The sequence below is a fragment of the Canis lupus genome, chromosome 5 (assembly GCF_003254725.2).
Source record: "Canis lupus dingo isolate Sandy chromosome 5, ASM325472v2, whole genome shotgun sequence".
NCBI classification, from domain to species: Eukaryota; Metazoa; Chordata; class Mammalia; order Carnivora; family Canidae; genus Canis; species Canis lupus.
The window spans coordinates 9,626,045-9,641,560 of record NC_064247.1 but is presented as its reverse complement, the minus strand read 5'-3'; the positions used below and the strand labels follow the sequence as shown (position 1 = coordinate 9,641,560).

Below are 15,516 nucleotides of genomic sequence, written 5' to 3'. Positions count from 1 at the left end.
CATGGTGTTTACCTTTTTGCCATAATTGCCAGGATGTTTATACAGAGCTCATTTTATTTTATTTTTTCAGAGCTCATTTTAATATTTAGCAGAAGTAACCATATTCATGTGGGTTACTCCCTGCACTCTCCTATTTATTTTGTTTTTAGCTTTCTTCATATGCATATATACTTTGGGGGGGCACATTTACATTATATATTACAAACAGCCCATCTCATCCTCATCATCTCTAAGAAGAGTAAACCATTTACATATTAGGTGAACGATGGCAGCTTAGGTAATGGACATTCCATGGCCTCTTTTCGGTAAGCCACATCCTTACCTGCTTTTACTGCCAAAAAGTAATTCTACCTTTAAATCCTTCTGCAGTTCAAACTTACTTCCTTTAAGAGAAGTTGGTAGTTCAATAAATATCATCATTTCTATAAAGATTTGAGCAAACTGAGTCTTTAACAATAAAAGCCTTATTTATGTTTCAACACCTGTTGTCTTTCTTGAGACTTCCAAATCAGATCTTTTTCACTGTGCTTATAATCTCAGGACACCATGAATTATCTGCAAGGATTTGAAAACTTCTGTTTTCCTTCCGTGATAAGTAACATGTATGAGCATAATAACATCCATCTGTGTTGCTATGTGTTTTGGCTATTGCATTTGATTGTTTATGATCACACTGTTGCCAAAAACTTACTTCCATTGTTAACATTTATAAAAGGTGGGCTGATGATTCATAAAGGGGGAACAGAAACAAGTGGTTAAGAGCATGGAGATAGACTGCTCAGTCTAACTTCACCACCTGCTAGCTCTGTGACATTAAATGAATTAATCTCACTGTGCCTCAATTTCTCCATCTGTTTGGTGGGGCTAATAACAGTACCTCCATCATAGATTTGTTGTGAGTGTTCAATGAAAAATGCAAACAGAGCACTTAAAACCGTGTCTACCTAATAGCTTGTACTCAGTAAATGTTCATTATAACAAAAATGACAGTCATACCACATGGAGACCACTTATAAATAAAGGTTAGTTTAAGTAAAGAAAGCCCCAAAATTTTATCACAAAGCACATGGCAGGAACAACAAACTGTAGCAGTTAGTATCAGAATTTTGTCTGGAAGTAAGTTTCAACTAAACCACCTCATCTGATGTTAAAGGATTGCTAGCTTGATTTTCTCATTTTTAGTTTTATTGGTATGTAAAAGTAATTTAAAGTTATTTTTGATTACAAAGGAGATCTGTAAATGTTATACCTAGATTTAGGTTTGTTACATATTAAGTAACATTGTTGTATAAGCATGCTTCAGATTTTTCAAGTTTCAGAAACACCTGATTATACTAGTATAGCTCCTTTAACTTTTTGCTTGTATTTCCTCTTTATATATAAAGGCCAATCATTTAACTATTTTCAAAGGTCTGTAGTCTTGGCAAGAATATGGTGACTAACACTGACATATAAAGAAAAGGGGAGAAAAGGAATCCTAACTAACCACAGGAATAGGCCTCACTCATTGGGCAACCTGCATATGAGAACCAGTAGGCAGACGAACAGCATGAATCAAATAGTAAGTATGGATGACCCATAAATTTTCCTTGAGTTCGATAGGGGAAAAAAGCATGTGGATCTCTCATTCCTGTTTTGGCGCATGGAAATTTACTGGAATTAAAATCATGGGGCTCCTGGGTGGCTCAGTCAGTTAAGCGTCCAATTCTTGGATTTGGCTCAGGTCCTGATCTCACCCCACTTTCGGCTCCATGTTCAGTGGGAGCCTGCTTGACTATTCTCTCCCTCTGCCACTTCCCTGCCCCCTTCCTCAAATAAATAAATAAATCTTAAAAAAAAAAATCAGTTTCACCACTTCTTGAAAAATAACATGTCATAGGTATGTAATTAATCATGCTACCATGAAGTTAAAACTTCCCCACTGATTTTTCTTAATTCTGTAATGTGGTTTACAAAGGAAATATTATTTTATACTGTTCTAGAACAGGCACGACTCTGATCCCTCAAAGTCCAACTATTAACCATGTCTCCTAATCGCAAAAGAGAGAAGGGACATTACCTGATTATGCTGAAGACTAAACAGGGGTGCTCATTATCTAATGACTGAATGAATATTAACAATGTTGCACTTTGCTGCTTGATGGGGCAAACCTCAGTGACCTGAGTGGACATATCACAATAAAAAGGTATAATATAAAATCATGTAACTCTTGTTAATAAAGAAAAGGCAAACTGAACCTCTATGGCTAACATACAATGAAAGATAAGAGCTCAAACATTCCCGGGCGCCTGGCTGGCTTGGTGGTCAGCAGAGCATGTGACTCCAGATCTCAGTGAGTTCAAGCCCCATGTTGGATGGGGAGCTTACTTAAGGGAAAAAATAAAGAGCTCAAATGTTATAAGGTCAATAAGACTGATATCTATTAATATCATATTTGAGTGGCCTTCTTTCTTTTGTGCTATTTGTTTTGAATTGCATATTTAAAATATCATATTGGTTTCTATTAGAATGTAAGCTCTTTGAAGGGAGGGTTTGTTTGTTTTTTTTCGATTTTGTATTTCTAGCACCTAAATCAGTGCCTGGCATGCAGAAGCAGCTCACCGGATTTTTTACTAAACGAATGAATGAATGAATGAATGAATAAAAATTCCCTAACATTTTATATGGTAATTGAGAGATCAAATATAAGGTTAAGATTCTTTTTGACCTATCACACTCTTCTTTCTAAATCATAAACCAGCTCCTTCCATTTAGAGAAAGTATCTGTAAATTTAAAATAATAATAATAAAAGCAGTTTTTGAAGATATGAACTTTATTCTGGTTTTATTAGTATCAATTACAAACATAATTGACTTATTCAAATAAATGAAGAAATCTGAAGGTAGATATTAGAGAAACAATATAGTGAGTTTCAAAACTTCAGGCTATTACAACAAAATAGACTTACACAGGCTGAGAAAATGCAACTAGAAAACATATCTAAGTAAATAACTTCCATTCTACTGCATCAATTTGTATAGAATGAAGTATTACTTGGTAGCTCAAAATATGTAATTTATGAATATAGCCAAGAACACATATATAAAAATAAAATGATGGCTGTTATTCCTAAAGTCTGAGAATAAACACAGGTTTGTATTTTACTAAGGAATAACAATACATCCCGCTAAGTGACAAGATAAAACTCACTTGATTAGTGCCGAGAGAAAAAAAAAAAGTTTTTCCACTGGCTCAAGGACTCTCAACTACAATAAGTTAAGAATTAAAACAGACTTAAATACATGCCTTTTTTCCAATATGCAGACATTTTCCAGTGATTCAGAACAGTAGGGGGAAGACTCCGTATAGATTACAAACTCCAGATAATTTATAACATATGCATACCAGGCACAGATTCATTAAGCACTCATTCTGAACACTGAATAAAGTTTTTGCAATGGTCAATATCAGGCAGACAAACACACTGCATGGGCCCCACAACAGAAATAAGATTAGAGAGTACCTAATAATCACAGCAACCTTAACAATCGTTTAAAACTAAAGCTCTTTGTGGTACTGGTCTTTGTTTTTGACATTTTTCCTATTTTGAAACCTTTTTGATACACAGATGTGACCTTCATAAAGGGGGGGAAATTGCTATTCTATCTGACATGAACATACTTCAGAGTGCCTGTATGACAATTAACATCTGAAATTGGAGACGTGACTTTAGTCCTTGCCCTTTGGTAATGTTAGAAAAGAGGAAAAAATAAAAAGGCAGTATCATTACTTCTGAAAATCATAGAGATCAGAATCCAAGAGACTCCAGAGTACATCCTAGAGGTAACAGGACTGTGCTAAAATGGTGTTTTAGATGGGTTCTAGAACCAACTCTAAAAACTGAGGTTACGAAGCACTGTGACAATCTTTGAGGACTGCAACAAAGAATCCTGTGTAAGTGGGTAGAAGCTGTGACCGGTTAAGATCTATCAAACCCTACAGATTAGAATTTTCAGATTCCCCAATCAACCCCTCTGATTTGGGTATATCTGAAATCTACTGTCTTGTTTTCATCGCACTTCTTGTCAAGCTTACTGCAAGAAGCCTCTGAATGGTCTTTGCGCTTCTAAGTCTCATCCTTTCCAACTCATTTCCACATCACAGCCAGTACTAAAACCTAACACTAAACATGTCCACTCTCCATCTTACAGCTCTTTGATGATTAGGGTAAAGTCTAAACTCCTTGGTTCATCATCTCACCTCTTGTTTATGTCTCCAATCTCATTTCTTATCACTTCCCATCTCCTTCCACCTTCTTCTCTCAAACCCTAGGCTCAGGCTATCTAGAACTACATAGTATAAAACATTTCACCAGAATGCCTGGGATACAACCTGTTCCAAATTATGATATTTCTGAAGTTCTGACACCTTAAATCTAAAAGAACACAATGACTTAAAAACCTTGATCTCACACCAATATCTTCTAATCTTTTATCTAACTGCAGGTTAGGGCCCATTAGTGGGTTGGGAAATCAATTTTAGTAGGTTATGACCACCTTTCTAAACATGCCAAATGGGAGATGAAGAGACAAAGCATAGGGGGTCAAGAACTGTTGTGGGAAGAGGACCCAGGGGCAGAGAGAGGGAGGCTAGAGAGACAGCAGGTGAATGAGGAGCTGGTACAGGGTAGAGGGATGAGTACAGGGAGGAGCACTTGAAGACTGCCAGCGTGGGGGAGGCGGGTCAGCTGAGCCTGTGGGCACAGGGCACACACGGAATAATGGGGAGGCGTTGTGCTCCCCACCAGGTGTTGGCGTACATCAGTAGGGCCACATCAAGCAAATCTAGGGTATCCCTGGTCTACTCCATGCCCTCCCAGAATGTGTCCCTGCGGCTGCAGGGCCTCCGGGAGAAAGACTCTGGGTCCTACCGCTGCTCTGTGAATGTGCAAGACCATGAAGGCAAAAATAGGAGCCATGGCAGCAAAACTTAGAACTCAGTGTGCTGGGTGAGTGTGAAGTACACTTTGCAAACCTTCCCCATGGGGGGAGGGAGGGACAGGCAGGTCTCTCTCCCAAATGGCAGAGTGTTGAGGTTGGAGGAGGGGGGTACAGGGAACATTTTGGGGGTGGGGATGGCAGGGGTCTATTTTCCCTTGGGTTTGAGTTTTTAACCCATCTCCCTGCTCTAGTTCCTCCAACTCCTCCCTCCTGTCGCCTCCTGGGCGTGCCCTGCATGGGGACCAATGTGACCCTGAGCTGCCAGTCCCCAAGGAGTAAGCCAGCTGCCCAGTACCAGTGGGAGCGGGCACCCCCATCTGCCTTTGGCTCAGGGTATGATCCTGGAGTCCCGGGATCGAGTCCCACATCGGGCTCCCTGCATGGAGCCTACTTCTCCCTCTGCCTATGTCTCTACCTCTCTCTCTCTCTCTCTCTCTCTCTCTCTCTGTGTGTGTGTCTCTCATGAGTAAATAAATAAAATCTTAAAAAAAAAAAAAAAAAGATGCACTGCTCTGGTTTTTCTATATAAGAATGAAATATATAGGGCAGCCCCGGTGGCGAAGCGGTTTAGCGCCGCCTGCAGCCCAGGGTGTGATCCTGGGGATCCGGGATCAGGTCCGTCGGGCTCCTTGCATGGAGCCTGCTTCTCCCTCTGTCTCAGCCTCTCTCTTTCTCTGTGTGTCTCTCATGAATAAATAAATAAAATCTTTAAAAAGAATGAAATATATAATAGATATCTGCACAACTACAATCTAACACTACAGAAAGGTTATTCATCAAAACATAAAATTGTCTAGAATTGGTATCCCACTCTACTGTTATTCCAAAACTACCTGCTCCACCCCATTCTTGGTCCTTTAAGACACCAACTAGTCAATGGTAGATTCTAAGTCATACCTTCATCAAATGCCATGCGTGGCGTGACTTCTAAACAGCTTATCACTTATGAATTTTTTGGAACTACAGCGTTTAGGTGTTTTCAGTTTAGGATTCTTGAACAAAAAATATTTTACCATATTTGTAGTTTTCAGTGTCTTAGGTTATGCTGTCTTTGGTCTTTTACCCCAACTGCTCATCTCTCTCTTCCTTCTCAGTCCAGTCCCACGTTACCTTCAAGATCCACCTCCTGAGAGGCTATGATCCCAAGATACCCTCCTGGGCCTTTGCTGTGTGCATCTGAAGCACAATGAACATAATGTCAACATGCTACACAGACCTTGATCACAATACTGTAATTGATGGTTTACTAATCTGCCACCATCGCTGGAAGGTGGACACTCAGTGGTAGATGGTACCCTGCTGCATTTCTAGGGCCTAACAGGCAAGGTACTCAAATATTTGCGTGTGAATAATAAAAAAAATATCAAGTCCTTATTTCAGACTTTAGTATTTGGAGAAACCCTGTGATCAATCTGTCAATTGAATCTGATGAAAGGGAATGGGCAAGATCTCCAAATCCTCCCAAAGATTCTTGGACTTTAGCCAAGAGTTAAGCTCCACACCTTTCTCCTGTTTCCTAAGGGCAATGGAATCTAATGGCCCAGTCCCACTATATCTGGAAAGAAAGAAAGAAAGAAAGAAAGAAAGAAAGAAAGAAAGAAAGAAAGAAAGAAAGAAAGAAAGAGAGAGAGAGAGAGAGAGAGAGAGAGAGAGAGAGAGAGAGAAGAAAGAAAGGAAGGAAGGAAGGAAGGAAGGAAGGAAGGAAGGAAGTAGGAAGAAAGAAAGAAAGAAAGAAAGAAAGAAAGAAAGAAAGAAAGAAAGAAAGAAAGAAAGAAAGAAAAAGAAAGAAAGAAAGAAAGAAAAAGAAAGAAAGAGGCTCAGAGTTCTAAAGCAGTGGCCTCCTACTGGGATATCTCTACTCTTCCTTTAATGATTAATCAAGGCACCTTAAAACATTAGAGATTCCTGGCATTTCTTAGGTGTAAAGCTTGGCTTTTAATTTAGAATAACCAAAGCAAAATAGGCTAGTGATATTGTTTCTTTTAAATGTAAATGGAATATTGTCTATCAACATTTTCAAGATGCACTTTGATAGAATCTACAGATATGAATTTTGCATGGATTTTTCAGAGAGTACATTACTAAGTTTACAGCCAATCCTCAACTTGTTCATCTCATACTAGATTTACTATTTCCTATATCCTATTAACTTCCTGTAAACTTTCATATATAATGAAAAAATTGTAATGTCAGTTTTAAAATATTCAAGAGAGTACAAGAACTCGTTTGGGAGTACATAAACAAAGAAGCTCGAATACCGTTATTCCAAAGCTGTTCTGGCCAATAGCCAGTGGTTACATACATAGGACTATTTAAATTTAATTAAAATTAAATAAAATTTTAAAAATTTCATTTCACACAGTTACACTAGCCCCGTTCAAGTGTTCAGTAACCAGCTATGGCTAGTGGTTATTGCACAGTGACAGATGGGCATACAGACAATAGGACACTCGTATCACAAGAAACTTCTATCAGATGTCATCATCCTAGAGAACCAAGAATATGACACTCTCTGCCCCAGCCAACTGCAGTTACAGCACTTTATTCCTTGCACTAAAAGCTCTTCCTCCCTAGTACATGGACCATTTTTCTTGACTTCTATCAAGGTTCCTCTAACACAGGAATAAAGTGACAAGGAGGGCAAGAAAAGGGAACTTTGAGCTTCCCCTAAAAGTTTGAGTATGTAGCTAAGAGAATTGTTTCATAAAACAGACTTCTTTAGGACTCTAAATAACTTTTTATGGACACTGTTCAATATAGTAGCCACTAGCCACATGTGGCATTTATAATTTAAAATTAAAATAATTAAAGGGGTGCCTGGGTAATTCAGCTAAGTGTCTTAACTCTTAATGTCAGCTCAGGTCATGATCTCAGGGTGGGGAGACAGAGCCCCATGCTGAGCTCTGCACTAAGCATGGAGCCTGCTTCTCCCTCTCCCTCTGTTCCTTCCCCCTCACACTCTCTCTCTCTTGAGATTCCTGGGGGAATATCTCTTGAGATTCTTGGGGATTCCTGGGTGGCTCAGTGATTTAGCGCCTGCCTTCAGCCCAGGGCGTGATCCTGGAGTCCCGGGATGAAGTCCCGCATCAGGTTCCCTGCCTGGAGCCTGCTTCTCCCTCTGCCTGTGTCTCTGTCTCTCTCTGTGTGTCTCTCATGAATAAACAATAAAATAAAATCTTTAAAATAAAAAAAATTAAAACAAAACAAAATTTAAAATTCAGTTCCTTGGGCACATTAACCACCACATTCCAACGTCTCAACAACTATAAGAGATTGGTGGCTGTCGCACTGAACTGCATTAGATATAGAACATTTCCATGATCGTAAACAGCACTCTTTGTACTATGTGCTTTCTAAACTCCCTTTTCCTTTTACACATCTTCTTCATGAAGTGTCCATAATAATTTCATTCCACTCTTCACTAGATTTCCCAAAATGCCAAGAAACAGACTTGGAAGCCTATTCATCAAAAGTTTTAACATGTGCTCATTAGACCCTTACCTCCTAAACTGAAAGACTCTACGTATATGGTCAATAGTCTAAGATGGTCTGGTCTTTTAAGACACACACCAGGCCTGTATCAGATTCACAAGCCGGCAAACATTCTGGAACACACAAGTTTCTGGGTGACAGTGGCATGGCAATAACAGAAAAGGAATATCTAAAAAAAATGGAACCCAACAAACCTGACTAAATCTTCCTTACAAACTATTTGACTGGTATACCATATATCTTGGAAATCTTTCAGTGATAATACAGAGGGACCGTCTGGGCTGCAGACACCAGAGAAAAGTCCTCAGAGATGGGTGGAGTCTGTTAAAATGCTTACACAGGAACAAAGGTATCTAGCTTCGGGCTCCAAGTCATCTTTAGCCTATGGGTTCTCGCAAACAAATAATGACAAGGCTTGAGTGCTAAAATGAAAGACCAAATGTACTATACGTAATTTATCTGTTAAAGTATGAAATTTATTCTACAGATTTTAAAAATTACTGATGACTAAATCTAAGCAATATCCCTTAAAAAATAACCATTTTTGCTTGCCAGGCAGAAGGCTCCTGACCACGTTTAAATTTGATGAACAACCCATATTGGTCCAGCAAAGACAAGCTTTTTAGGTCATACAATCACCTTGCATTTCATCTCAAGGCAGAGCAAGAAGTACACATCTGTTTCAAAGACATAAAGCCAACTCTCAAGAGGCAAATATTTGGAGAACACCCAAAAATCTGGGACTTGAGAATGAGTTTTGCAGTGCATCAGATTAACTGACTGAAGTGTGAATACAGCATCTGGCTCAGAAGTGAATGCTTTCATGAATGCCAAGTCTAGATGGATCTTTCAACTACTACAGTATGGACTGTGATGAGATCTTTCCCTCCTTTGAAGTCATCACACTTATTGTCTGCTTTAGTCATATGACACTTAATCAAATACTGCCATCACATACCATCCCTTGTGTTGGAGAGCTTTTTAACTCTTTGATGTGTGTACAGACTTCAACTGCCGTGTAAGCTCTGGAATGTATATTACAATTTTTTAATTCATCCTAACATCTAGCATACAGCCCTGCATATAGTAAGCAGTGATGTATCTGGTAGATGGAAACAGGGAAAAAAGGCCTTTAGGAGATAAGTCATACATGGACCAGACAGAAAATCACCTCACTATTTATCTGACTCTAAAATTAGACTGCAATTGTTAGTGGGCAAATTTCCTTCTGGCAAACAAACAAACAAACAAACGCAAAAAAACACTTCAGAACCAAACAATAATCTGTGGAGTGAGGCAGTCAGTCTCAAACACATCCATTTCATCCAACTGACTGAACAAATACTAATAATAGGACATGTCAGACTTTAAAATGAAACTCTTTACAGCAATAAACAAATGGTTCTATGTGACTTTAAGGTAAAATCCTATGCACTTAGAAATATATGTATTCACTTGGACAGTATTCAAAAATAGTACTCTGGTAGCAAAATCCAAGAGTCATTACTTAAGTTCAAAATTTGGAATTTTAGGGATCCCTGGGTGGCGCAGCGGTTTGGCGCCTGCCTTTGGCCCAGGGCGTGATCCTGGAGACCCGGGATCGAATCCCACGTTGGACTCCTGGTGCATGGAGACTGCTTCTCCCTCTGCCTATGTCTCTGCCTCTCTCTCTCTCTCTCTGTGTGACTATCATAAATAAATAAAAATAAATAAATTTAAAAAAAATAGAATTTTAATAGGTAAGAAGTCTCAAACACAGTTCTGAAAAGGGAAGGAATGTGCTTTCAGTTTATTCAGAAAGGTGGCCAGGCTGGGCTAGCGGTCAGCTTTCTGATGCCTTCTTGTGATGAGGTGGAAGGCTGCTACATTAACATGCTGAAACTAAGATTGAGGGAAAGTTTCGTGAACAAAATCTAAGTTACTGTCTATCTCTTCCCTCCTTTCAAACTTAAAAGATACTATGGAGTTTTCATAATGGAGCTTTAATAAATATTTCCGCCAGAAATTTCATTGACACATGATATCCCTTGATATCTGTGAGCCTCTGACACAAGTCCACATTTAAGGGAGCACAATATCGTGCACAAGAAGTTCCTCATGGTCCACATCTTCCTGCACTGCTTTTCTCTTTAGTAAAATCTAAAGCAAAAAAGATTGTTTTTTTTTTTTTTTTTTTTTTTTGCAGTTCTCATCAAGACAATAAAGTGAAAGAGATTTCTGAATTACAAATTCTAAATAGGTTTTCTGAAACTGGGATCTAAATATCTGTTTTCAGGGATTTGAGATTCTCTGATAATTTTTTGAAGTTGTGTTTTTATTTTCATAAACATATTCTGGGTTACTTGGACATCCACCTCAAAACTGTGTAAGGCTATGCTATGATCCCCGTGACAACATTTGCTTGTATGCTTAAGATCTCATTCATACTAAGTCTTCTGGACAGAGCTTAGCTTTCAATGCAAAATGTTTCAAATGGGGTTTCAAAGCCTATGTCTTTGAATTAAAGTTTGAGGAACACTAATCTAGATTTCTATATGTTCCAAACTTCTCCTTCTAGACTTTATTTGGTAAATTTAGTAACCTCCAGTGTCTACTAGGTGCTAGGCACTGGAGATACAGCAATGAATAAAAGAAACCAGAACTTGCTCTACTGAGCCTATAATTCTGGCAGGAAAGAAATCTGGTTCCTTGTTGGAAATCATTTAACAAGTAGAGAGTGTAACACAAATACAGTTATCTGCCATCCTTGTCAACTACAACTGTTGATCACCATCAACATATTCTCAAAATATTCCAAGAACTTGAGGTCAGTTTGGTCTTATCTGTTCAAAAATAGGTCTTATCTGTTCAAAAATTCTCTTTTAAAAATTCTTCAGAGATGCTCAATCTCCTTTCTTTGCTTTAGGTTATGGTTCTCATAACTGGACAAAGATGCAACCCAACTAGACAGATAGTTCCTGGTTATCTGAGAAACAATTTTATGGAAAGATTTAAATTCAGTGAGGTTTTGATAGCACATTTTTTCCGTTTGATTGGGAAATTTCTACGGACAAAAATCGATTACGCTAAAATGGCATTTGTAAAAATGCCTAAGTATGCTTCTAAAGTCAAGAAAAGTTCATGAGTGGATGCTAACCAACACAGTGCAAAAACTCCCCCAGAAATTTAACCTTGATGATCTTGCAATCGAATTTATAACTCTATTCTTTAATGCAACAATGAATGAGATTCAGAAGACAGTGGCTACTATTAGCTACTACTTTAGTCCTGTCTATAAACTGTGATTTTAATGACACTTTTGTTAAGAGGGGAGAGGAAGAAGGGATACAAGAAAACCTAAAGGTATATGTTATCGAATAAACCAATTTTGTAATTGACAAATGGGTGCCGAATTCCTTGAACAACAGTTAATAAGTCTGAAACATCTTAGTTTCTGGCCCAAATTTTCTAAGCAACATCGCCCCAGGATGAACATTACTTGAGCCAAGATCTCCTCAACTTTGGAGCCATCTCCAACTTTAGTGTGATTGCCTTTGTACTCACTGGGTTTTTTAGCCCCCTTCCCTCCCAAGGGAGTTCAAAAAAAAAAAAAAAAAAGTGCCATCCCTATCAGAAAAGAAGTACACAGATTAACTATGACTATTATTAACAAGAAGTAGTTCACTGACAACTGGGAGAAAGAATCCTAATACAACCTTTCAGCAGACACTATGATGAGGGGAACCAGCTTACCCAAAAAACAAAAACTTCCTAGCTGCCAATAATACAAATCGGAAAGCCTACATTAAAAGTCAATAGAAACAGCAAAAAGATAACCTGGCTGATAATTAAAAAAAAAAAAATGTCTAGCCCGAATTAAGCCTCTATATTTAAACATTCAGATAACACAGAGATAATGGCCAGATGCACACACTGAGAGCTTTACTCGTCACCACATCCGGCACAGTAACTACAGCAGGGGGAAAACTGGCTTCCACGAAGGAGCTTGGTCAGAAACACAGCAGGGCCTCAAGCCAATCTAACTCTGGAGGCATCCGCACTCCACAAATTCCAGACCGACCCTCAGGCAGGCTAACTTTCACTGCGCCCCTGACTCCGCGGTAACAATACGCTCTCTGACTGCGATCGAGCCTTTCCAATTCTCCAAAGCATCTCGAGGCTTACTCGTCCTTCGAAGCTCAAGTTAGAAAGCAAGGCGACGGACACAAAGGCCAGCCGTCCAAAGGCGCTTTTCTGCAGGGCTCTGCACTGCCACTCGTTTGAAAATTCCTAAACTGGGGGCTCGCCGGCCCCCCCCCTCTTCTACCCCTTCCTCGATCCCGCCCCGGGCCAGTAAGCCTGGAACAAAGCGAGGGGCCCCGGGCGGTGGGGGCGAGAGGCGCCAGCCACACGGGGGCCGCCGCGCAGCGCACAATGAGCAAACTACCAACTTCGGAGGCGCAGGAACATCCTCAATTGGCAAGAAAGAGGGGCGGCGGCAGGCACGCCCAACTTCAAACTCAGGAAACCTACGGGCTGGCGGCCATCTGGGAAGAGAGGAAAAAAAAAAAAAAAAGAAAGAAAAAAAAAAAGAAAAAAAAAAAAGCCCCCTTCCCAGGGAGAGAAGAAAAAGGCGGAGGAGATGCGAATCGCCCGCGCCCCCCCCCCCCGCCCCGGGCCCCGGAGGGGAGCCCCGCGCTCGGACCGGCCCCCGCCCCCGAGGCCCGCTTCCCCGCCTTCTCTCTGCCTCTGGTTCGCTGCCCCAGGCCGGGCGGCCGGTTACCTTGATGCGCTCCCGGCACTGGGACGGGGTCCGCTCGTAGCCCAGCTCGGCCAGGGCCCGGGACACGCGCTCGTACATGGCTGGCCCCGGGGCCTTGCTGCCGAACACCGTGCCGGCTCCCTCCAGCTGCTGGTACCGCGCCTCCACCAGCCGCTCGTTGCCCCACACTGCGATGAGCGCGTTCGTCTCGGCCGGCGTCCACGACATGCCCCGGCAGGCGGCGGCGGCGGCTGCCGCGGCCCCGCCGCCGCCGCCGCCGGGGGAGAAGGAGACCGAGGACGAGGCGGCGCTGCGGCCCCCCAGCCCCAGCCCGAGACCCCCGGACGCCGCTGCCCCCGAGCCCGCCGCACTGCCCGGCCCGAGCGGGGAGGCACCCCGAGGCGTGGAAGGGTCGGACAGCGATGGATTCCCGTCGCTCAGGCCACCAGGAGAAGCCGGGGAGAGCACCTCCATCTTCGGGATTTTTAGCGGCGAGTTGGCGGGCAGCTCCGAGCCACAGGGCGCAGCCATCTTCCAAGCGGCCGCCGCTGCACCGCCCGGAAGTGACGCGCCCGCGCATCCGGCCGCCGCGGTCTCCGGGGCTGCCCCCGGGCCTGGCTCGCCGGTGGGCGGGCGGCTGCGGGCTCGCGCCGCGGGGCGGAGGCGGGCGGCTGCCGCCGGCCTGAGCCCGCGGGCCCTGCCGCGCCGCCCGCTCCTCTCCCGGGGCGGGGGGCGGGGGTGAGGCGCGCCGCAGCCCCGCGCCGCGGAGAAGGGCGGGGGCATGAGGGCGCTGGTGCGAAGACCAGATTGCAGCCTTCCCACTTCCTCTGCAATCTCAGCCCCCGGGAGGAGGGGGGCGGCCCGCGAGGGGGCCCGGAGTTAAGGAGGACTTGACCGCTGGGCCCGCTCGCGCCGCCGCGTCCCGCCGCCCGGCCTCGCCCCGCGCCGGGCCGGCCCCGGGGTGCCGAGGCTGGCGTCCGGGGCGCACGCCGGGGGCACCCGCGGAGGGCGCATCCTGCCAGCGCCCCGGCCGGAGGAGCGCATTTCTGGGGGGAGGCTTAAAAAAAAAAAAAAAAAAAAAAAAAAAAAGGCAGCGAGGACCAGGGTTAGACCTGGTACGCTGCGGCTTTGCAGGGAAGCCCTGCGCGCTGGTGGAACCGCAGCCGCGCTGCCTCCGGTTGGGCTCAGCTTTGCAGGCAGCCTGGGTGGGTGTGACCGTGTGCACGAAAGTGAGGCGCCCTCGTCGCGTGTTGGAGTTTGCAGCTTAAATTCGCTTTTACGGACTCTGGAGGCCCGGCCCGGAAACTTACTTTCCAATAACCAGTCCCCATCCTCCCTCATTTGGAAGTTGCCTCGTAACTGCATTTCACACTCTGGAGTGTAAGGAGATTGAAGACTCAGTTGTGGCAGCTCCTGTGGCCCCTAGTAATTAGTGTATTAGCCGTTCCTGAGTACCCCTCAAAGTGTTGCTTTTTTTTTTTTTTTTTAAGATTTTATTTATTTATCGTGAGAGACACACACAGAGAGAGAGGCAGAGACACAGGCAGAGGGAGAAGCAGGCTCCATGCTGGGAGCCCGATGTGGGACTTGACCCCGGGGCTCCAGGATCAGGCCCTGGGCCCAAGGCAGATGCTCAGGCGCTGAGTCACCCAGGGGTCCCATCGTGCTGCAGTTTAAAGAGCATTAGCACGCCCACTCCAATGCATAGCTGAAAGGTAATACTCTACAAAGCCAAAAATCTAATTGTTTAACTTGGATCCCTAACTTAAAAGCCTCAGCGGAACTTTTTTCAAATATGAATAAGCCATGCGATAGACACAGATTTTGTTTTTTAAGGAAGCAAAAAATGCATTAGGTTTAAAAAAAAGAAAGAAAGAAATGCATTAGGTTTAAAAAAAAAAAAAAAGAGGTGAGGTCAGCTACATTTAAACTCAGAATCACCTGGGAGATAGAGTGATGGGGTTAGAAACCCAAAAAGAATGAGCAATAGGGATGAAGTAGAGGAGGGGACTCTCAATTTCACATTACGGGGCTGTCATAGTTTTAAGTTACCAGTATGAGAAGTCATAAAGAAGTTCCAGAAATTATGCTCTCTTTTCCTCTTTTTCTCAGAAAAAAAGATAGAGTCAAGCAACTTGGTTAAGAGTGCAGAGTCTAAAAAATAAATAAATAAAAAATAAAAAAATAAAGAGTACAGAGTCTATCTTGATAGAAGCGTGAACTCTTCTCACTGTAGCATTCCAGCTGTTCTCTCTTTAACTCTCAGACCAAATTTGTAGATTTTCAGGATGATTTGAAGGTT

General features: G+C 42.7%; 1 protein-coding gene across 12 annotated transcripts in view; it reads right to left on the bottom strand.

The window, feature by feature from the left end:
• MSANTD2 (Myb/SANT DNA binding domain containing 2) overlaps positions 1 to 13,863 on the bottom strand; it is a 31,880-nt gene extending 18,017 nt beyond the window's left edge. For 5 of the 12 annotated variants that reach the window (XR_004815595.2, XR_003143418.3, XM_025465104.3 and 2 more), the window contains exon 1: positions 13,236 to 13,852. Coding sequence is in view for 8 of the 12 variants with exons in the window: in XM_025465104.3 (XP_025320889.1) it covers positions 13,236 to 13,745 (510 nt within the window). In the remaining 4 variants the exon portion in view is untranslated. Of the gene's footprint in view, positions 1 to 13,235 lie in introns of all 12 variants that reach the window. The other 7 variants (XR_004815593.2, XR_004815597.2, XM_025465103.3 and 4 more) reach the window with 7 other exon arrangements.
• Positions 13,864 to 15,516: the final 1,653 nt, after the last annotated feature.